General features: G+C 48.3%; 1 protein-coding gene across 1 annotated transcript in view; it reads left to right on the top strand.

Annotated features, from left to right (window-relative positions):
• The window catches only part of ATP9A (ATPase phospholipid transporting 9A (putative)), a 138367-nt gene that overhangs the window by 62596 nt on the left and 55967 nt on the right, over positions 1-19804 (top strand). Inside the window, exons 8-13 of the mRNA XM_053574054.1 lie at positions 4025-4105; positions 5413-5488; positions 11690-11766; positions 13688-13848; positions 16348-16490; positions 17507-17619. Of these exons, the coding sequence (XP_053430029.1) occupies positions 4025-4105; positions 5413-5488; positions 11690-11766; positions 13688-13848; positions 16348-16490; positions 17507-17619 (651 nt within the window). The remainder of the gene's footprint in view (positions 1-4024; positions 4106-5412; positions 5489-11689; positions 11767-13687; positions 13849-16347; positions 16491-17506; positions 17620-19804) is intronic.

Raw genomic sequence — 19804 nt, 5'->3', positions numbered from 1 at the left:
GGGAACTTTCAGAAGGCATCACCAGGCCTGTGAGCTGGCGCTGGCCTAGCACGTGGGCTCTGATTGTGTCTGGGGGTCAGACTCTGGGTGGAGTTCTCTAAAGAGAGCTTCCTGATCCTTAAACGCTTTGAAGAATCAGCTCTAGAGACAGAGCAGAGGAGCCTGGGTGTGAAGACACTGGCCTGCTCCGCAGCACAGGCAGAGCTGCGTGTTCTGGTGTGTGCTTTGGAAGTGCTGCTGGGTGGTTCAGTCTATGCTCACTTTGCCTCTTGTCTGGTCCAGGCCTGGGCCGGGATTCAGAAGGAGTTGAGGTGCTGTAGTCTCTATTGTCAGGAACCTCTCAGTCTCTGCTCTGTGGGAGCAGCATTTTAACAAAATTTTAGGTCGTAAAGAATAAATGAAAAGGTTACCTGATAATTAATACACTTTTTCTTGGAGACCAAGTCTCACTTTGTGCCCCAGGTAGAGTGCTGTGGCATCACAGCTCACAGCAACCTCAAACTCTTGGGCTCAAGTGATTCTCTTGCTTTAGCCTCCTGAGTAGCCAGAACTATAGGCACCCGCCATGACGCCTGGCTAGATTTTCTATTTTTATTAGAGACAGATCTTGCTCTTGCTCAGGCTGGTCTCAAACTTCTCAACACACGTGATCCACCCACCTCAGCCTCCCAGAGTGCTAGAATTAACGGGTGTGAGCCACCATGCCCAGCCAATACACAAATATATCCTTATTAAAAAAACAAAACAAAACAAAAAACCCTCTAAACCAGAGGGAAAGCTATGGAAGAAAAAGTGAAAAGTCTTGTGTACAGCCTCTACCTCAAATCTTACCTTCTTCCTTGAGAGGATCGTGTGAGGTCAGTAGGGGTCTTTCCAGATCTTTCTCAGTGTACTTATAAATGTACAAATGCAGACTTGTTTGTGGGTTGTGGTTTTAATAAATGACATCAGATCGTATTGGATGTTCTGCCATTTGTTTCCCCGTCAACGTTGAATGTGTCTTTGGGTCTTACGAGTGCATGGAGGCCACAGTGCAAACACGTCTGCACCTGGCGCTCCTGGTCAGCGGTCAGGAGCACAGCCTCTGTCTGAGGAGGTGGCCAGCAGCCTCTACTCCACTCCAGAGCTTGCCAGGTGGTATTGGCCTGAATTTACCTGACTACCTGCTTGTTTCTGAGAGAGAACCCGGAAGTCCAGACGGTCACGTGAAGTCACTCAAATTTTACATGTTGGTAGTTCATTAAAAATTCAAAGCACAGGGCGGCGCCTGTGGCTCAAGGAGTAGGGCGCCGGTCCCATATGCTGGAGGTGGCGAGTTCAAACCCAGCCCCCGCCAAAAAAAAAGAGATCCTCCTGGGAGAGGCGCCTGTGGCTCAGTGGGTAGGGCGCCAGCCTCATGTACCAAGGGTGGCGGGTTCAAACCCGGCCTCGGCCAAAAAACCAAAAAAAAAAAAAAAAAAAAAAATTCAAAGCACAGCCTCATTCTGGTCTGCATCTGCATAAGATAACGTCAAGACGTGCGGATATCATACTGGATCCATCTTCCATCTTTTAATATTTATGGGAAATTTTATGTTTATCTAGCACTTTATAATTGGGTATCTTGGTTTGAAAGGAAGATTTATCTAGTAAGAGAATCTTGGCTTCTCCTTTTTCTATAAACTACTTCTACCTCCCTTGAAAAGGTCGTGTGGAGGCGAGGTGAAAAGAAACTTCCAAATGGTAGGGCTGGGGACGTGCCAGAAGGGGCTGCTGGCAGGTGCTGCCAGTCTTAAACGGGATAACTGCTTCTGGCTCTGCGGGCTCCTTCAAGGGGCAGGCTGCTCTCTGCCCGCAAGAGTCATGGGCTCACCCGGGCCACATCGTCAGGGTGAGCTGTGCTGGTTTGGAAGGAATTTTGTTAAAAGGGAGAACAAACAGGAAGAATCAGGAAGGGGCAGAGAAGAAACAGAGGCAACAATTAAGTGCCAGGGCAGAGGTGGGCACGCTGACAGCAGGAACCGTCGCAGGGTCCCCTGGCTAAACACACGTCCTGCTGTAGATGTTGCTAATGACAATGGCAGCTGTGTCCCACCGCGAGGCAGGCGTGGAACCTTCCATTTCTCCATATTCACATAGCTGGTGCGTGGGAGCTGGGATTTGCTCTTGGCTCTGTGCAAAGCCTCATTCTGACCAGGAGGTGATCGGCCAACAGTGGGAAAGCAGAGCAAGAGCCCTCCCAGCAAACGACCTTCCTGTTAAGTAGCAAGAGCCATTAAGAAAGATGAACTTAAGATAAATCCTGACATCACGCCTATACGTGCGAGGGTGTGTGTGTGCATGTGACATAATGCTACCCCGTATGGGTCCCCACCCTGCCATTTCCTCTCAGGTACCCTGTGCCGGCCTGGTGTCCCCTCTCCCAGGGATTTTGCTTCTGGGCTTTGTTTATATTGCCACAGGGTATTTTGGCCTTTCCCTTCCTCCTCCTGGGCTTCCCTCCTGTCCCCTCCCCTGCTGTTCCCACCTGCTGCCCAGCTCCCGGTCTGCTTCCTGTATTCTCTGTTCCCAGGTGGCTGCTACCTCCTCGCACTTACCAGTCTGATACCACTCCACATACTCTGCTTTGAAATGCAGTTGTTGCCAAGGTGTTTCACTTAGGCACGCTCTTATCACCAAAGGTTGGCTGCTTGTTTGCTTTAAAAAAAAAATTGTGGTAAAATACACATAACGTAACATTTGCCATTAATCATTTTTAAGGCTGGGCAAGATGGCTCACGCCTGTAATCCCAGCACTCTGGGAGGCCAAGTGGGGAAGATCGCTTGAACTCGTGAGTTCGAGACCTGCCTGAGCAAAAGCAAGACCTTGTATCTAGTAAAAATAGAAAAACTGAGGCACAAGGGTCGCTTGAGCCCAGGAATTGGAGGTTGCTGGGAGCTATGATGCTACGACATTCTACCCAGGGCAATAGCTTGAGACTCTGTCTTAAAAAAAAAAAAAAAATCATTTTAAAGTGTACAGTTCAGTGGCCCTAAGTATGTTCTCACTGTTGTGCAGCCATCACCACCATCTGTATCCCAGAACTCTTTTCATCTTGCGAAACTGGAACTCCGCACCCATTAGACACTAACTCTCCACTTCCCTGCTCCCTGTGGCCCCAGCAGCCACCTTTTAATTTTCTGTCTCTTTGAATTAAAATACCGTAAGTACCGTGCATAAGTGGAATCACACAGTATTTCTTCTTTAGTGACTGGCTTGTTTCATGTAGCATAATGTCACTGAGGTTTAACCGTGTAGTACATACGGCAGAATTTCCTTCCTTTTAAAGGCTGGGTAATAGTCCATTGAATGTCTGTACCCCATGTGTGGATCTGTTCCTCCATCAATGGTTGCTTGGTTTTCTTCTTTTGGATACATACCCAGAGCTGGAATTGGTGGGTCATGTGATAATGCTATGTGTAAGTTTTTGAGGCAGAGCCAGGCTGTTTGCTACAGCAGCTGGGTGATGTTACATTCCCACCAGCCCTGCACCGGGGCACAGTTTCTCACATTTTCACTACACTTGTTTCCTAGTTTTATTTTTGTTTTTGTTTTTTTGACAGTAGCCACCCTAATGAGTGTGTGTATTCTTTGTTGCTGTTTTAGCCCTTCCCAGGGGTTTGCACAGAGTAGATGCCCCATCGCCTTTTATTAAATGAGTATTTTCACTGACACGAATAGTCTTGTGAGATGGAGTTGAGCAGAGAGGCATCTGCCCATTTCAAGGTTGTTCGTAGCTGTGTAGTATCTCCTGTACCGTCGAGTTTAGCAAATTCTGGGTAAACACGAATACACAGGTGTCTTCCCTGTAGGGTCTCTCTGGTGTCTTGGCACATTGTATGGGGCAACTCCTAAACTGACTAAGTGGGGATTTTCCTTTTCTTTCCACCCACCCTATAATTTTGAGAGCCTGTTTGTTCTTTGTGCGAAATACATTTGCCTTTGAAAAATAGTGATGCCTCCTGAAATCTTGCATTGTGACCAAAATGTATCTCTGTTGAACAGGATCTTCTGCAGATCCGATCGCATGTGTACGCGGAAGAGCCAAGTATTGATATTCACAACTTCCTGGGAACTTTTACCAGGGTAAGCAAGCTCACCTGGGCATAGAATCCTGCTCAAGAGCGTGTGTTAGGGACGAAGGCCTCCGTAGAAGAGTTGACTGGTCTTTGTTAGGAAGTAGTTTTAGGACACATTGGGGGGTGGTGGTGAGATTTCCTTAGGAGGACCCCAACCTTGAAAGCTGACATTGTTTCTCAGTAAGAATTTTCTGCCAGCCTTGGAACAGCTCGAATTACCTGACAACTTGGAGCCAGGCGTTGCTGTAATTAATGGTAACTCCAATGTCTGAAAGCAGTTATTCTTTCTGTCTCTTTCAGATGGGTCCATGTCCTCTTTCATTTGTACAAATCCTGTCTGCCATTTTTGTAATTTTTAATCCACTTGCAGATCTTTCAAAATAGAAATTTAATTTGGTGGATGGCACCTGTGGCTCAGAGGGTAGGGCGCCAGCCGCGTATACCGAGGGTGTCGGGTTTGAACCTGGCCCCGGCCAGCTAAAACAGCAGTGGCTACTGCAACAAAGAATAGCCAGGCGTTGTGGCGGGCGCCTGTAGTCCCAGCTTCTCAGGAGGTTGAGGCAAGAAAATCGCTTAAGCCAAGAGTTGGAGGTTGCTGTGAGCTATGATGCCACTGCACTCTACCGAGGGCCGCAGAATGAGACTCTGTTTCAAAAAAAAAAAAAAAGAAATTTAATTTGGGTTTAAATGATGATGATGAGACAGAGTCTCACTTTGTTGCCCTGAGTAGAGTGCCATGGGGTCATCTTTGCTCACAGCAACCTCAAACTCTTAGACTAAGTGGATCCCCTTGCCCCAACCTCCCAAGTACCTGGGACCACAGGTGCCCGCCACAATGCCTTGCTAGTTTTTCTATTTTTTTAGTAGAGACAGGGTCTTGGCTTTGCACAGGCTGGTCTTGAACTCCTGAGTTTAAGCAATCCACCCCCCCTTAGCTTCCCAGAGTGCTAGGATTACAGGTGTGAGCCACCGAGCTCAGTCTGATTTAATTATTTTAGGAATCCAGGACATAGATTTTTAGAACCCAAGTTAAATTACCCGTGTTCTCTTTCTATAAGCCATAACCCAGCCAGCAAAGAGCCTCACTGGTTTGCTTCCACGTTTCGGTTCTGACCTTGTAAACGTTTCCTCAGCGTTGGAGCTCTACACTTCCTATGTCAAATGAAAATCCAAGGACGGAGAGCCTGGCTGTCCTGTCCTGGTGGGGCTGTCGGCTTCCAAACTGGGACCCCAGTGTCCCCAGGAGGCTCTTTCGGCTTTGAGCCGAGCAGGCTGGAGGCAGCCAAGCATCCTGGCCTGTTTGTTCTTTTGCAGGAAGACAGCGACCCTCCCATCAGCGAGAGCTTGAGCATTGAGAACACGCTGTGGGCCGGCACCGTGGTTGCATCAGGTGAGCCATGTCCCGAGGAATGTGGTAGCAATTTGAAAAGGAAAGAAAATCCTTTTGTAATTAGAATAATCATCTGTCAGTTGGGAAAATTAGACCTTGGTCAAATGGTGTTTTGCTCTTGTTCAGCACCTCCAGGGAATTAAACTGACATCTAATTGTGGCTCAGACACTTAGAGATGTCTGCTGGAGAAGTGGGGGTGGCCTGTGGGCCTGCGCTGGCCACTCTGGGAATGGCCCTAATTGCCACTGGAGATTGACATTCTAATCTGTACCAGAGATGGAGTCGGCCTGAAGGGCCTGGCGGGAAGTCGGCTGTGGGGGCTGCCGCACACGCACTGCCTGTGCAGGGGCCCAGAACACAGGGCGTGGGCCCGAGTTGAAGCCTTGGTGTTTAAATACCAGCATGAAGTAGAAATTGGTGACTTTCAATTTTGGATGCTGGGAAGACATGGCGCAGGAGGTTCCAGGAGCTGAGCATGATCTACAGTCGCCGTGGTTGCAATTGGTGGCATGCGGCCAGTGTGTCGGTCAGCAAGAGGGCGGGTGCTGCTCTTCTGCCCATTCTGCAGATGAGGAGACTGAGGCCCTGTGTGGTTATGTTACTTGCTCTGAGGTCACACAGTACGCGAAAGGCAGACTCGAACCCAAGTACTTTGTTTCAGTGGCACAGTTTATTGGGCAGCTATTATTTTTTTACCTTCTGTTTTGTAACATATTGCTAATATAATAATTAGTATTGTCTTATGATTCTATCACTGGCAACTTTCTGTCTTCACTATGACAGGACCGCGTTTTTCTTTCCTTGGCAAATATATTCCCCTCTCTCTACCACCACCCCATTTTCTTGTGCTCGATGCTTCTTTGTGGCCCTTTAGTATGACAGACCCTTGATCAGAGTCTGGTGTGACAGGAGGAGGGAATGAACCAGCACAAGCTGCACCTCGCGCCTTCACAGGCTCACCACTTCATGCAAATGGACAGAGATTAGCCTTCCCTTGAGGTTTTTTGCCACTTTCCTTTCCCACTGCTGCCTTGCACCCCATGCAGTTCTCCTGATTATTAAAGGAGCGAAAAACTAGTCCTGAAGATTCTGCAGGTGCCTGCCTGGGCCCCAGGCCCCAGAGCGTGCAGCGTGCAAGTGCTCACCTCACGCTCTTGAGTTGCTCACTTTTCCTCACCAGTTTTTCTGTTTTTAAGTCATTTATTAACAGTAAGTTGCCACATATTCTTTTTATTCCTTGATTATCTGAAAAATAAGCCTCAAGTTCAATTCACCTTTCCTGGATTGCCTGGTTGGTCACCTTTGCTTCTGTTTTATTTCTTCCGTTCTCAGTTGTTCGTAGTTGCTATTTTCTGTCGTAGTTCTTACCTTTTTTTGGTATTCATTGGTGAGAGTTTCTCGTATCTGATGCATAGGCCTTATGTTCTTTTTCTCTCATCCAGTCTGTCACCTTTCTTCCCCCCCGTCAACTTTGTGGTGTGTTTGATGTATAGGAGGTGAAAAATACTATTTTTATTTTTCAAGATACAATGGTATCTTGTCATTGTTTTAGTTTTGGTGAAATTGTTTGTTTTTTTTTTGCCAAGGCTGGGTTTGAACCCACCACCTCTGGCATATGGGACCGGCGCCCTACTCCTTGAGCCACAGGCGCCGCCCAATTTTGCTGTAATTGTTAACAGATTGTTTTGGTGATGATAACATTTCCGTAATAAATGCATTCTCATGTGCCTGATTTTCTTCTCTTCTTACCTTCCTGCCTTTCTTTCTTTGCAGCAAACATTTATGGAGCACCTGGTGTGTGCTGGGCTCCCTTGCTAGGCCCTGGAGCTATAGGGGTGCCTCAGGAGATGATGGGCCCCACCCTGGTGGGGTTTACTGTGTACTAGAAGTTTAAGATCAGTTACGGAGGAGATAGAAGGAAATGATAGAGTTTTATGTCTTTCCTCTGAAATGAGTAAAAAGGAAAAGGATTTAGGTGACAATGCAGAAATTTCTGAGGTGGAGGGATTTGAAAGGGCTCATCAGTCTTAATCTCAGAGATTCACAGTGGTAACTAAGTCTTTTATTTATCGTCACTTCTTATTCACAAAACATTTTGCTGCCATTCTCTTGTTTGGGTCTCATAATATGGGATGAGGACGTTTAATGGAATGAGAAACCGAGTCTCAGAGAGGTTAAACAGCTTGTCCAGGATCACAGAGCCTTGGAGAGGTCATCTTCTGGGAGGAAGAGAGCGGAAAGCAAATTGGCATCTTGCAGATGGAAGAGATTTCAGACAAGTCCTGGGAAGTACATGGTGGGGTTGAGAGATGCATTTTCCTTTTCCTGAATTCCTCTCTTTATGGTTATGTGGGAAGAGAAAGAGAGAAAGAAAGAGAGAGCAGGTGCACTCGGGGACGGCATGATGCTGTCAGCAGGCACATTTTGGAGTATGAGAAGCTGGGCATTTACTGTTTCCTTAACTGGTCTGTGTCCCCGCTTCTCACTGAGTAAACATCTGACTTCCCCTTGATTCTAATGTACACATGGGTTACACACGGCCATTTTTTTCTGGTGCTCAACTCAAGAAGCACCCAGCAAAAGTAATCTTAGTTACGTGGGATTCCACTTCAGCCTTCCCTTTAGAATCTAAACTCCTGCTTCTGGGTCAATTTGTGATTATCTCTTGGAAGTTACCAGGTGCCACTGAGGGTCCGGCTGCATTAGCTGGCATCAGTCAGGAGAGGATGTAGTTGCCGTGGTAACCGCACACTGCTGCAGGGCTGAGGAGGTACCACAGGGATGGGATGGAGAAGGACAGGGAATTGGCATCTGGGAAGGTGGCCCAGCAGTTCTTTTCTCACACTCAGGGAGCAGCGGCCAGTGGGTTGAGTTTCTCCCTAATCTGTGGTGGATCAATTTGTGGTCCTGCCCCTGTGGGTGGCCACTATGCAGCCATACCGTGTGCCCCTTGCCACATCAGTGTGATGTTGCCCCGGTGGTCTATACCCCATTCATGAGCTTTGTTCTCTGGTCACATGCTTGGGCACTGCCGCAGGGTCCAACAGTTATTTTTGTTGTGGATGAGAAATAAAGGGGTCACAGAATCACCTGACCCCAGACAGGACCACACCACCCTGAAGAGTTAGTGAGGACCCTGTGAATGCTGTGACCACACGGACACTGGCGGGGAGGGCGGAAGGGCTGCCTGGTCTGCAGGTGCAGAGGGTGACAGGGATGTGGAGAGCAGGGGGGACTGCAGAGGTGACAGTGTCGGGAGAGAAGGGCTAGGCGGAGAGGGTCAGGCTGATAGCACTTTGGGTTGGGGAGGGCACTTTAAGATGGAGATTGGGCCACATGGCCACTGCAGTGGGCTGAGAGCTTGTGCCAGTCTCAAGGGGTGGTTGTCCCTCAGTACCAGTGGTCACGGCACGAGGGTTGTGGCCCAGGTATCACCAGATCTTCCCGTTCTCTAGGAGAAGCTAGAGATACCAATTTTTTCTGTGAAATTTCCTGAATTTAAAGGTTGGCAACTTATTCCTGACCTTGAAAGCACCATGTGGACCAAACCGGCGTGCGTGTGTGGGCACAGCATGTGCTTGCTCTGGTGGTGGCCATGGAGAGGATGAGGCTGGGGTCTGGATCTCTGCATGTGCGGGCACAGCATGTGCTTGCTCTGGCGGCGGCCACGGCGAGGATGAGGCTGGGGTCTGGATCTCTGCGTGTGCGGGCACAGCGTGTGCTTGCTCTGGCGGCGGCCACGGCGAGGATGAGGCTGGGGTCTGGATCTCTGCGTGTGCGGGCACAGCATGTGCTTGCTCTGGCGGCGGCCACGGCGAGGATGAGGCTGGGGTCTGGATCTCTGCGTGTGCGGGCACAGCATGTGCTTGCTCTGGTGGCGGCCATGGAGAGGATGAGGCCGGGGTCTGGATCTCTGCGTATGCGGGCACAGCATGTGCTTGCTCTGGCGGCGGCCACGGCGAGGATGAGGCTGGGGTCTGGATCTCTGCGTGTGCGGGCACAGCATGTGCTTGCTCTGGCGGCGGCCACGGCGAGGATGAGGCTGGGGTCTGGATCTCTGCGTCTGTGGGCACAGCATGTGCTTGCTCTGGTGGCGGCCACGGCGAGGATGAGGCTGGGGTCTGGATCTCTGCGTGTGCGGGCACAGCATGTGCTTGCTCTGGTGGCGGCCACGGCGAGGATGAGGCCGGGGTCTGGATCTCTGCGTGTGTGGGCACAGCATGTGCTTGCTCTGGTGGCGGCCACGGCGAGGATGAGGCTGGGGTCTGGATCTCTGCGTGTGCGGGCACAGCATGTGCTTGCTCTGGTGGCGGGCACGGCGAGGATGAGGCTGGAGTCTGGATCTCTGTGGGTGCGGGCACAGCATGTGCTTGCTCTGGTGGCGGCCACGGTGAGGATGAGGCTGGGGTCTGGATCGCTGCGTCTGTGGACACAGCATGTGTTTGCTCTGGCGGCGGCCACGGCGAGGATGAGGCTGGGGTCTGGATCTCCTGGAGGGCAGGGCTTTGGCCCTGAGCACCGGGAGGCATCCAGGGGGAGAGGACATTTTCAGCAACATTTGGTGGCAGTAAAGGGGTGTAGGATGCTCCCTTTGGGGTACCTCTTGTTACCAAGGCAGTCTTTGCTCTGGGCATCAGGGATTGTGCTTATGTAGGAGTGGACAGAGTGGCCTTGTGGCCTTCCTGAGCTCAGCTCAGTCTCGGCTCTGCTATCTGACCATCTGCTCTCGATGGGGGCCTGTAGGGAGGGTGCTGCATTTACAGGAGCCTGCCATCTGCCGAGAAGCGGTTCCCTGGCCGACCATCGCCCTGGCTTGCCATCTGCTGGGAGCTGCCCAGAAGGGCACCGATTGTGCAGAAGGACATTGTTCATCCGCCTGGCTGAGTGCTGTAAACTTGAGAGGGATGTCAGTGCCTTTGGGCTCTTTGTCCAGAGACCTGGTCACTGCCCTGATTTGGGGTTGGGCTCCCTTCCTGCAGATGTATTTGAATCTCCTGGAATTTGTGTATCTCTCTCTAACAGGTATTCCTGAGAGTGAAGGGGAGAGAGGGGAGAAGGGCTGGTGTTTTCCTTTTCCAGCAGAGACCAAATTGTTTGTGTTGCTGGGAGCTTCCCTGAGAACTTGGCAGGGCTGGCTTCTTCTCAGTTTCTAAGTTTCAGCTCAGATGACTTGAATCAAAAGAACTTCTCTAGCCAGTGCAAAGCGCACCCCCAGCCTCTCTTGCTAGAGTCCACCCCAGCTCCCCTCACTCTCTGAAATACCCAAGTTTCTTCCTTTCTTCATTTTCGTCTGTCTTCCCCACTGTATTGAGCATTTTCTTGGCAATGAACTGCCTCCTTGGAAATGTCTCCTTGGAAAAGGAGAGACAGGTACATTTTTGACAGATGTTGCCAAATTTCCCCCCAATTTGCTCTTCAGCCAACAGCATGTATTACAGGAACCATTTCCCACCTCTTGCTAACATCAGATGTTCTCTCAATCTTTTGAAATTTTGTCCATCTTACCATGATAAAAATGGTTTATTTTGCGTTTGGGGGATTATTTACTAGATTGAGTATCTTTTCTAATATTTACTAACCATTTTTATTTCTTCTGTAAGTTGTTTATTTTAGAAGGATTGACGCCTTTCCTTGTTATGTCTGGGGATTGGGAGAGGGTGGGGAAAGTTCTCAGAAAAGAATTATCACCTGGATAGACATTCTCCAAGTGGTCAAGTTAGACAGGGTCTGAAGGGAATCAGAATCACCAGGAAGAATGTGCTATAAAGTCAGGGTGTGTTCATAAGTTTCCATAATAGTTTTGGAAGACCGGAATGTTCCAGGCACCTTTAGACGCCTCAGAGGCCAGTGGCAGAAGGGACAAACTGCTCGTACCCCTTCTGTTAGAAACTGCTGGACCCCACAGGCCAGCGCTGACCCACAGGACTTTTGCAGTAAGGCGATGTCTTCTCTGTATCCTCCCTGTCTCATGAGGCAGCCACTAGGCCTAAGTGGCTATTTTATTTAATTTCAATTGAATCAAATTGAAATGCTCACCTGAGGTGAGTGGCTGCCCTACAGCAGACACAGATAAGTCAGTCCCACTGTAAAAATTTTGACTTTCTCACAGTTTGGCTGTTAGATTTAGAGAACTCCCAAGTGGTTGGACTCTTCTAAGCCTGTCTGTATCAATATTTCTGCTTTTTGTTTTTTCATTTTAGGTACTGTTGTGGGTGTTGTTCTTTATACTGGGAGAGAACTCCGGAGTGTCATGAATACCTCGAATCCCCGCAGTAAGGTATGTAGATGGTGATGAGGTGTCACCAGCAGCTGTATTCTGTTTTATTTTTGTTTTCTTTTTTGAGATACAGTCTCACTGTGTCACCCTCAGTAGAGTACCATGGCATCAGAGCTCACAGCAACCTCAAACTCTTGGGCTAAGTGATCCTCTTGCCTCAGCCTCCTGCTTGCCATGACACCTGGCTAGTTTTTTTGAGATGGGGTCTCGTTCTTGTTCATGTTGGTCTTGAACTCCTGAGCTCAGGTCATCCACCTGCCTTGGCCTCCCAGAGTGCTAGGATTACAGGTGTGAGCTTTTTTTTTTAACTATCTCACTCTGTTGCTCTAGGCTAGAGTGCCATGGCCTCAGCCTAGTTCATAGCAACCTCAAGTTCCTAGTTTCAAAGGATCCTCCTGCCTCAGCCTCTTGAGTAGCTGGAACTATAGGTGCCCACCATGATGCCCAGCTAATTTTTCTATTTTTAGTAGAGATAGGGTCTTGCCTTTGTGCAGGCTTGTCTTGAACTCCTGAGCTGAGGCATCCTCTGGCCTCAGCCTCCCAGAGTGCTGGGATTTCAGGCGTGAGCCCCTGAGTCCTGCTGACCAGCTGTGTGTTGATGCTTGGTGGTGGCGGGTTGAGCAATGAGATGAAAAACCAGGAGGACCTACCAGTGTTCCTTTCACCATCCTACCATCTCTTCAAGCATACACGAGCACACACACACCCCTACGCAATAATACATAAATAGGTATTTACGTGTCTATGAGTATCTAACCATTTTTGAAGCTTTTAGGTTAGAGCAGACTCCTGAGGGAGAGCTCAGGTATTTGCCACGTGTTGTGTTGCCTCTCATTTCTTTTATTTATTTATTTTTTTCATTTTTTTCATTTTTGGAGACAGAGTCTTACTTTGTCACCCTCTGTAGAATGCTGTGGCATCATAGCTCACAGCAGCCTCAAATTCTTGGGCTCAAGCAATTCTTTTGTCTCAGCCTCCTGAGTAGCTGGGACTGCAGGCGCCCACCACAATGCCTGGCTATTTTAAAAGATGAGGTCTTGCTCTGGCTCAGGCTGGTCTCAAACCTGTGAGCTCAGGCAGTCCACTCGCCTTGGCCTCCCAGAATGCAGGGATTATAGGCATGAGCCACCGTGCCCTACTGTGTGCATCTCATCTTCTCCTCACAGCAGTGGCGTGAGCGCAGGCACCTTCTTGCACCCGTGACAAACTGCCTGGCTCAACCCCACTGCCCAGCGAGGAGAGAGCAGGCCTGGTATTTAAGCCAAAGTGCTGGCTGTGGCACATGGAGCCAGACCTGTCCAGTGGCCTCTGCCTCTGATTGTTCCACATCCCTATGCCTCTTCTGGTTTGTAAGAGTCAGAACATTGCAGAATGACATTCTTTGTCACAACAGGAAGGAATGCTGTGTCTCCCAAACGCTTTTCACCCCTCTGTTCATAGCCATCATCTCGGGCTACTTTTGTGAAGTTGTGGATTTGATGATCTCGTTACACATCTGTTAGACTGTCTATGAAAACAAAGATATTGCTATCAAAATAACAATGTTCTTCAATGAAGCACCTAAAGATCAGGTGTCTGCCTATAGTGTGGGCCCCACATTTTCAGGAAATCCTGAATTAGTGTATGGTATGGTGCTAAGGGTTGGAGCCTGGGACCTTTTTCGGGGCCACTGTGTGGGGTGGTGGATGCTGTGCAGTGATGGTTATATCCTTCTAAGTCTAAATTTTCTTTGGTTTTGAAATCAGAATTCTTTGAAGTTCCTTGGATGTTGGTTTTGAACTCTAGCCCATGGAAGCCCAGTATTCTCAGACCAAAGCCATAAGGACCAAGGGATCCCACCATATTATGTGGGTGGGGGGACAGCTAGGGAGGCTGCGGGTTGCACCAAGTCACCTTAACCCCTTCCTTCTTCCTCTCCCAGATCGGCCTGTTTGACCTGGAAGTGAACTGTCTCACCAAGATCCTCTTTGGCGCTCTGGTGGTGGTCTCGCTGGTCATGGTTGCCCTTCAGCACTTTGCTGGGCGCTGGTATCTCCAGATCATTCGCTTCCTCCTCTTATTTTCCAACATCATTCCCATCAGGTAAGCAGGGGACAGGCTCCTATTAGGTGCCATGCCGTTTTCTTCTTTTGCTCATTCACACATCCTGGTTCGGCAACTTTAAAGGGAGCTAGACTCTTTGTGGGTGATGCTCAAGGACAGTCAGAGTCAGGAGTGTGGCTACAGCATCGGAAGGAAGCGTTCTTTCCAGAACCATCCTTTCTTGAATCACTCTCTGTTCAAAAGGTCTTTCCTTACCGTGGCAGTCTGTGGTAGGGTTCATCTCGTCTGCCAGCTCTGCAGGGGTGTTGGGAGGGCTGTGCCGCTGGGATGTGCAGGGGGAGCTGGTGGCCTGTGCCCGTTGTTTGCCTTCCTGATTTGAAGGCTCAATAAATGGATTTTAAAAATGATATAAGTAGTAGATTGTCACAGCAGAAAAAAAAATAAAGATCCATATTAACGAAAGAAGAAAATAAAAATCACCTGTAATCTCACTTCCAAGTGATCGTCGCTGGGAATATTTTGGAATCTATTTTTTTCTAGACTTCTTTCTATTTTGGGAAAAGGAGATTCTGAGCCACATCAAATCTGCATTTTTAAAAAATCAGAGCAGTATGTTATGAATAACCCTGCACTTCACATACGCGTGTGCCCCACCATTCCTTAGAGCGGCTCTGTGTTAACTTCTAGGTCTAATGCTCTATTTTTTCTCCTACTCTTAGATACTTGTTTTTACTTTTTCCCCACAGTAAATGAAAAGTAAATATTTAAAATACTATGTATCTCTTTCTCCTGAAACGTCCAGTGTTTATAATCTCTCTTACACTGGATTATTTTGTGATGTAATTTGTCTTGCATTTTTGCATGTTTATGTTATCCTGGTTGAAACTTGTCTTTTTCTGAGGATTTTCTTTTTCTGTGGTTTTTGGTATGATGGCATGAAGAACACGGGGATTGTACCCTCGTCAGCAGGCTCTGGATGGTGGCTTCTGAGAATGAATCTACTTTATTGCTAACAAAACAAGTGCTCATGTTGTGATGCTAAGTGAAATAGACTTTATAGTTTATCTGTAATAAGATTGAAAATTAGTAAATCAACCCCTCATATGGTTCAAGGTCAGGCAGTAAAACGATAGACAATTTGATTCGTTTATAGGGTTATCAATTTGAAGACTTCCATTTATTTTTTGCAATACAATAAAATTTAAAAAGTGGATATAATACATATCATGCAATGTTAGTCAGCCTTAAGAAGGAAGGACATTCTGCACATTGTATGGTGTAGGTGAGCTGAGAATATTATGCTGAGTGAAATAAATGAGACAAAGGGCAAATGTCTGTTCTTATATCCAAAGGTCAAATTCATAGAGACCTAAGCAGAAGCCAAGAGAGTGGGGGCAGCATCTGAAGGGCAGGGGTGGGTATTTGCCAGGAGCTGCAGAGGTGGGGGGGGGAGAGGGGTAGAGGGATTGGGGAGTTATTGTTTAAAGCGTGTGAAGTTTCAGTTTGTGAAGATGAGAAGATTCCGTAGATAAAGGATGGTGGTGGCTCAATAACGATATAAATGTACTTAACCCTACTGAACTGTACACTCAAAACGATTAAAAGTTTTATCTTATGTGTATTTTATCACAATTTAGGAAACGAATATAGCATAAAAAATACATTAGTTTAGGGACAAGTAATTTTAAAAAATGGTAAGTCTGGCTGTGGGGGCTCACGCCTGTAATCCCAATACTTTGGGAGGCCCAGAGGGAAGGATCACATGAGGCCAGGAGTTGGAGACCAGTCTGAGCAACACAGTAAGGGCCGATCTTTTTTTTTTTTTTTTTTTTTGAGACAGAGCCTCAGGCTGTCACCCTGGGTAGAGTGCTACGGCATCACAGCTCACAGCAACCTCCAACTCCTGGGCTCAAGCAATTCTCCTGCCTCAGCCTCCCAAGTAGCTGGGACTATAGGCACCCGCCACAATGCCCGGCTGTTTTTTGGTTGCAGCCGTCATTGTTGTTTGGCGGCCCAGGCTGGATTTGAACCCACCAGCTAGGGTGTATGTATGTGGCTGGCGCCTTAGCTTCTTGAGCCACAGGCACCAAGCCAAGGCCCCATCTTTTAAAAAAATTAAAAAAAATTAGCTGAGGGTGGTGGCATGTGCGTATAGTCCCAGGAGGCTGAGGCAGGAGGATCGCTTGAGCCTAGGAGTTGGAGGCTGCAGTGAGCTGTTATAATGTCATTGCACTTAAGTCTGGGGGACAGAGCAAAATACTGTCTCAAGAAAAAAATATTTTAAAAGATTGGAACAACTACTCTTGTGTATTTTAAGTGATTCAGCCCATAACAAGAGCCTTTGTGAAAGTAATGATTTGTTTAGTTGGTACCCTATTTGATGATGGGGTTGGCTCTTGCTAAATCTATAGTTTCAGCCCCAGCATCTGTAGGGAGTGAGTCCAGATGCCACCACACACATGTATCTACATTCACGTTGTTTATACGAAGAGATACAAGGAACCTCACAGAAACATTTCGCTCTGGTTTTCTGACTAGTTTGCGTGTGAACCTGGACATGGGCAAGATTGTGTACAGCTGGGTGATTCGAAGGGATTCAAAAATCCCCGGAACCGTGGTTCGTTCCAGCACGATTCCCGAGCAGCTGGGCAGGATTTCTTACTTACTCACAGACAAGACAGGTGAGCTGCTTCCTGGGGCCTCTGTAGGATTCCGGATGGGAGCAGATGCCCGAGGGCTTTGACCGAAACTCTCGGATTCTCTCTCTGGACAAATGAGAGATGCGTGCTGTTGCTATTTTGTTTTCTCTTTTGATGAAGACTGATTATTTGGTGATGGGGCAATTATAAGAGCGGCATTCTCTTACATAGGACTAAATGCATTCAAAGCACTGTCCTGGGGTGTTCAGATGCAGCCCCTCATCCAGTCCCCACCCTAACCTTGCAGGTGAGGAAATGTGGCACAGAGAGCAAAAGTGACTTGTCACTGGCACTTTGTGGCTGAAGCAGCCTTCAGTTCAGGCAGCCTGGCCTTGAGTCCTGACCTCACACCCACACCCGACTCTACTGCACAACTTAACCATCTGGACAGCTGTGAGGTTATCCCAGTGCTGAAGGGCAAGGCATGGGAGCCGGGAGACCTGTTCCAGCTTCAGCTTTACTATTTAGTGGCCATGAGGAGAAAGGATGCTATTGCAGAGATCCCGGCTGGCTCACCAAGTCAGAGCAAATCCGGGTTTCTGGAAGGAGAAGAGCTGATGGAAGGAGAGGAATTTCTGGAAGGAGAGAAGAGGTGCAGGACAAGGCAGCGGCAGGACCCCGGGACAGTCTCTGTAGGGTCCTGGCCCTTGGTTGTGTCTTCCCGCTCAGGTTGTAGATTCTTTCTAGGTAGAATTTTATTGGCTTAGTATATGTCATGTGGCATCCTCTTGGCCAATGATTTGAGTCAGATGCCCTGATTGACAGTTCTCCTGGGCCGCCCTTGGGAATAGGCCTGGTCATTTCACCTTGGAAACCCAGGATGTCATTTTCGAAAGGGGAATAAGATTCTAGGCAGGCGGGACCCCGCCCCGTCTCCCCCAGCAGGGGCAGTGCCCACTCCAGTGTATAAACTCCCTAAACATGGCAGCTGTCATTCCTGTTAACGATGATTAACGCCCTGGGCCGTAGGCACATCGCTTATCTGTCCTGTGTTTCAGGCACTCTGACCCAGAATGAGATGGTTTTCAAACGGCTCCATCTGGGAACGGTAGCCTATGGCCTCGACTCCATGGACGAAGTACAGAGCCACATCTTCAGCATCTATACCCAGGTGAGGGCTTCTGTGTCAATACCCTCAATGATTCTTTTACATTTTTTTAAAGAGCTATATCGAAATATAATTCCAATAATCCATTGAGTCACCCACTTAAGATGGGCAGTTGCTTGGTTTTCAGTGTATTTACAGACTTATGAAACCATCACCACAGTTTTACATTCACCACTCCAAAGAGAAGCTCCTTACCCTTCAGCAGTCACTGTCCATTCCCCCCAGGCATCTCCGTTCCAAACCCATGGGAACCACTCACCCTTTGTATTTGGAATAAAATTGCAACCGGGTTTCTTCCCATCATCCTTATCTCCAGGGTTAATCTGCGCTACTGAGGTACAACTAAATGGCACTGGGAAGCACCTGACAGAAAGTTGTTTGTCTAATAACTGGTTCCAGAAGGAACCTAATGGTTGGTTACACTTCAAGTTTGTGAATGTGTTTATTTTCCCTTTTTCCCTGGCTGGGAGCCAGAACAGCAGTAATGAATGGTCTACGTGTGAAATAATCATGATGTTACTGATTAACTTCAGTGTCTCATCTGCATTCAGCTGAGCAATCATGAGGAAGGAATTAATTATCAGAGATGACTTACAACTTACTGGCTCAGTCACTTTTCAGAGAAGGATATTGCTGGCAAGTGGTTCTCCATCTCGGCTGCTCATTACAATTCTGGTGATGATATTTCAAAACAGGCCAAACACAAGAGACATTTATATGGGCCTGATACCCCTAGAGATTCTGATTCATTAAGACTAGGGCAGGGCCTGGCTTCTGTCTTTTTTTTTTTTTTTTGGCCAGGGCTGGGCTCGAACCCGCCACCTCTGGCATATGGGACTGGCGCCCTACCCCATTGAGCCACAGGCACCACCCTGGCTTCTGTCTTTTAAAGGTAAGATAAGATAAAACAACCAACGCCCTTGGTCATTCTGAGGCACATCCTAGGGCTAGCGTGGACCACATGAGACCAGCTACATGTTACTGTGTTTGGAGTCAAAAGACAATAAGGAAGGCCATATTTTTGCTTAAATTTGGCAAAATGAACAAACAATTCCATAGGCAGAAAGCCAGTTAAAAATGGGAAGGAAGGCTTGGCGCCTGTGGCTCAAGCAACTAAGGTGCCAACCACATACACCTGAGCTTGGTGGGTTCGAATCCAGCCCACGCCTGCCAAACAACATTGACGGCTGCAACCAAAAATAGCCAGGTGTTGGGGCAGGCGCCGGTAGTCCCAGCTACTTGGGAGGTGGCGGCAGGAGAATCACTTGAGCCCAGAAGTTGGAGGTTGCTGTGAGCTGTGATGCCATGGCACTCTACCCAGGGCGACAGCTTGAGCTCTGTCTCAAAAAAAAGGGAAGGAAATATCTCTATATAAAGGTTAAAGGCAGAATCCCTGAATGCCTGCTGACTTGGTTATAGTGAACATTTAATTTTCTAGAATGTTGGCCAGCAGGTACACCTAATTTCCAGGCTGTCTCCTAAAAAATTACAGACCAGGGGGCCGTGTGGCAGTGGGGGTGGATTTTGAATGGAAACAGTTAATTCGATTCAGCTCATGTCATCATCTACAACCAGCAACGAAGCCCTTTTCATCCTGCTAGGTTGGAGGTAGGCATTATGGCTGGTCTCCACGTGGGCCCACCCACCCCTTCAAAGATATGCTTTAGGGTTGTTTGAGGTGCTTCACTATACGGGGATGAAAAGCCACACAGTCCCCTTTTCCTTTCCAACTGTCTTTTTTTTTTTGTGGTTTTTGGCCGGGGCTGGGTTTGAACCCACCACCTCCGGCATATGGGACCGGCGCCCTACTCCTTGAGCCACAGGTGCCACCCTTTCCATCTGTCTTGACCATCTTCCTTTGCGTGGTGATTCCAGGTTGGCATCTCAAGTGGGTGGTGCTGGGCCCTGTTATGTGTCTCCTTGGGTTCCTCTCCTACCCCATCCAGCTTCTATCACCCAGAGATGGCTCCGTCTCTGTCTGTTATGACCCCAACCTGAAGCTTTGGACTGTGAACACCAGCACCCTTGGTGTCCCTTCTCACCGGGCATTGGTGCGTGTGGCTCATAACAATTGTATCTGAGGATCCCTCCCAACGTTCTTCTTTCTTCCCTTAAACCTGCTCCCTGTCTGAGTACATGCTGTGTCCATCCACCTCTAGCCTCAGCCACTAACCCTTCTGTGGCACCT

The sequence above is a fragment of the Nycticebus coucang genome, chromosome 21, assembly GCF_027406575.1.
Source record: "Nycticebus coucang isolate mNycCou1 chromosome 21, mNycCou1.pri, whole genome shotgun sequence".
Lineage (NCBI taxonomy): Eukaryota > Metazoa > Chordata > Mammalia > Primates > Lorisidae > Nycticebus > Nycticebus coucang.
The sequence above is the reverse complement of the archived record's forward strand: the minus strand, read 5'-3'. Positions and strand labels throughout refer to the sequence as shown.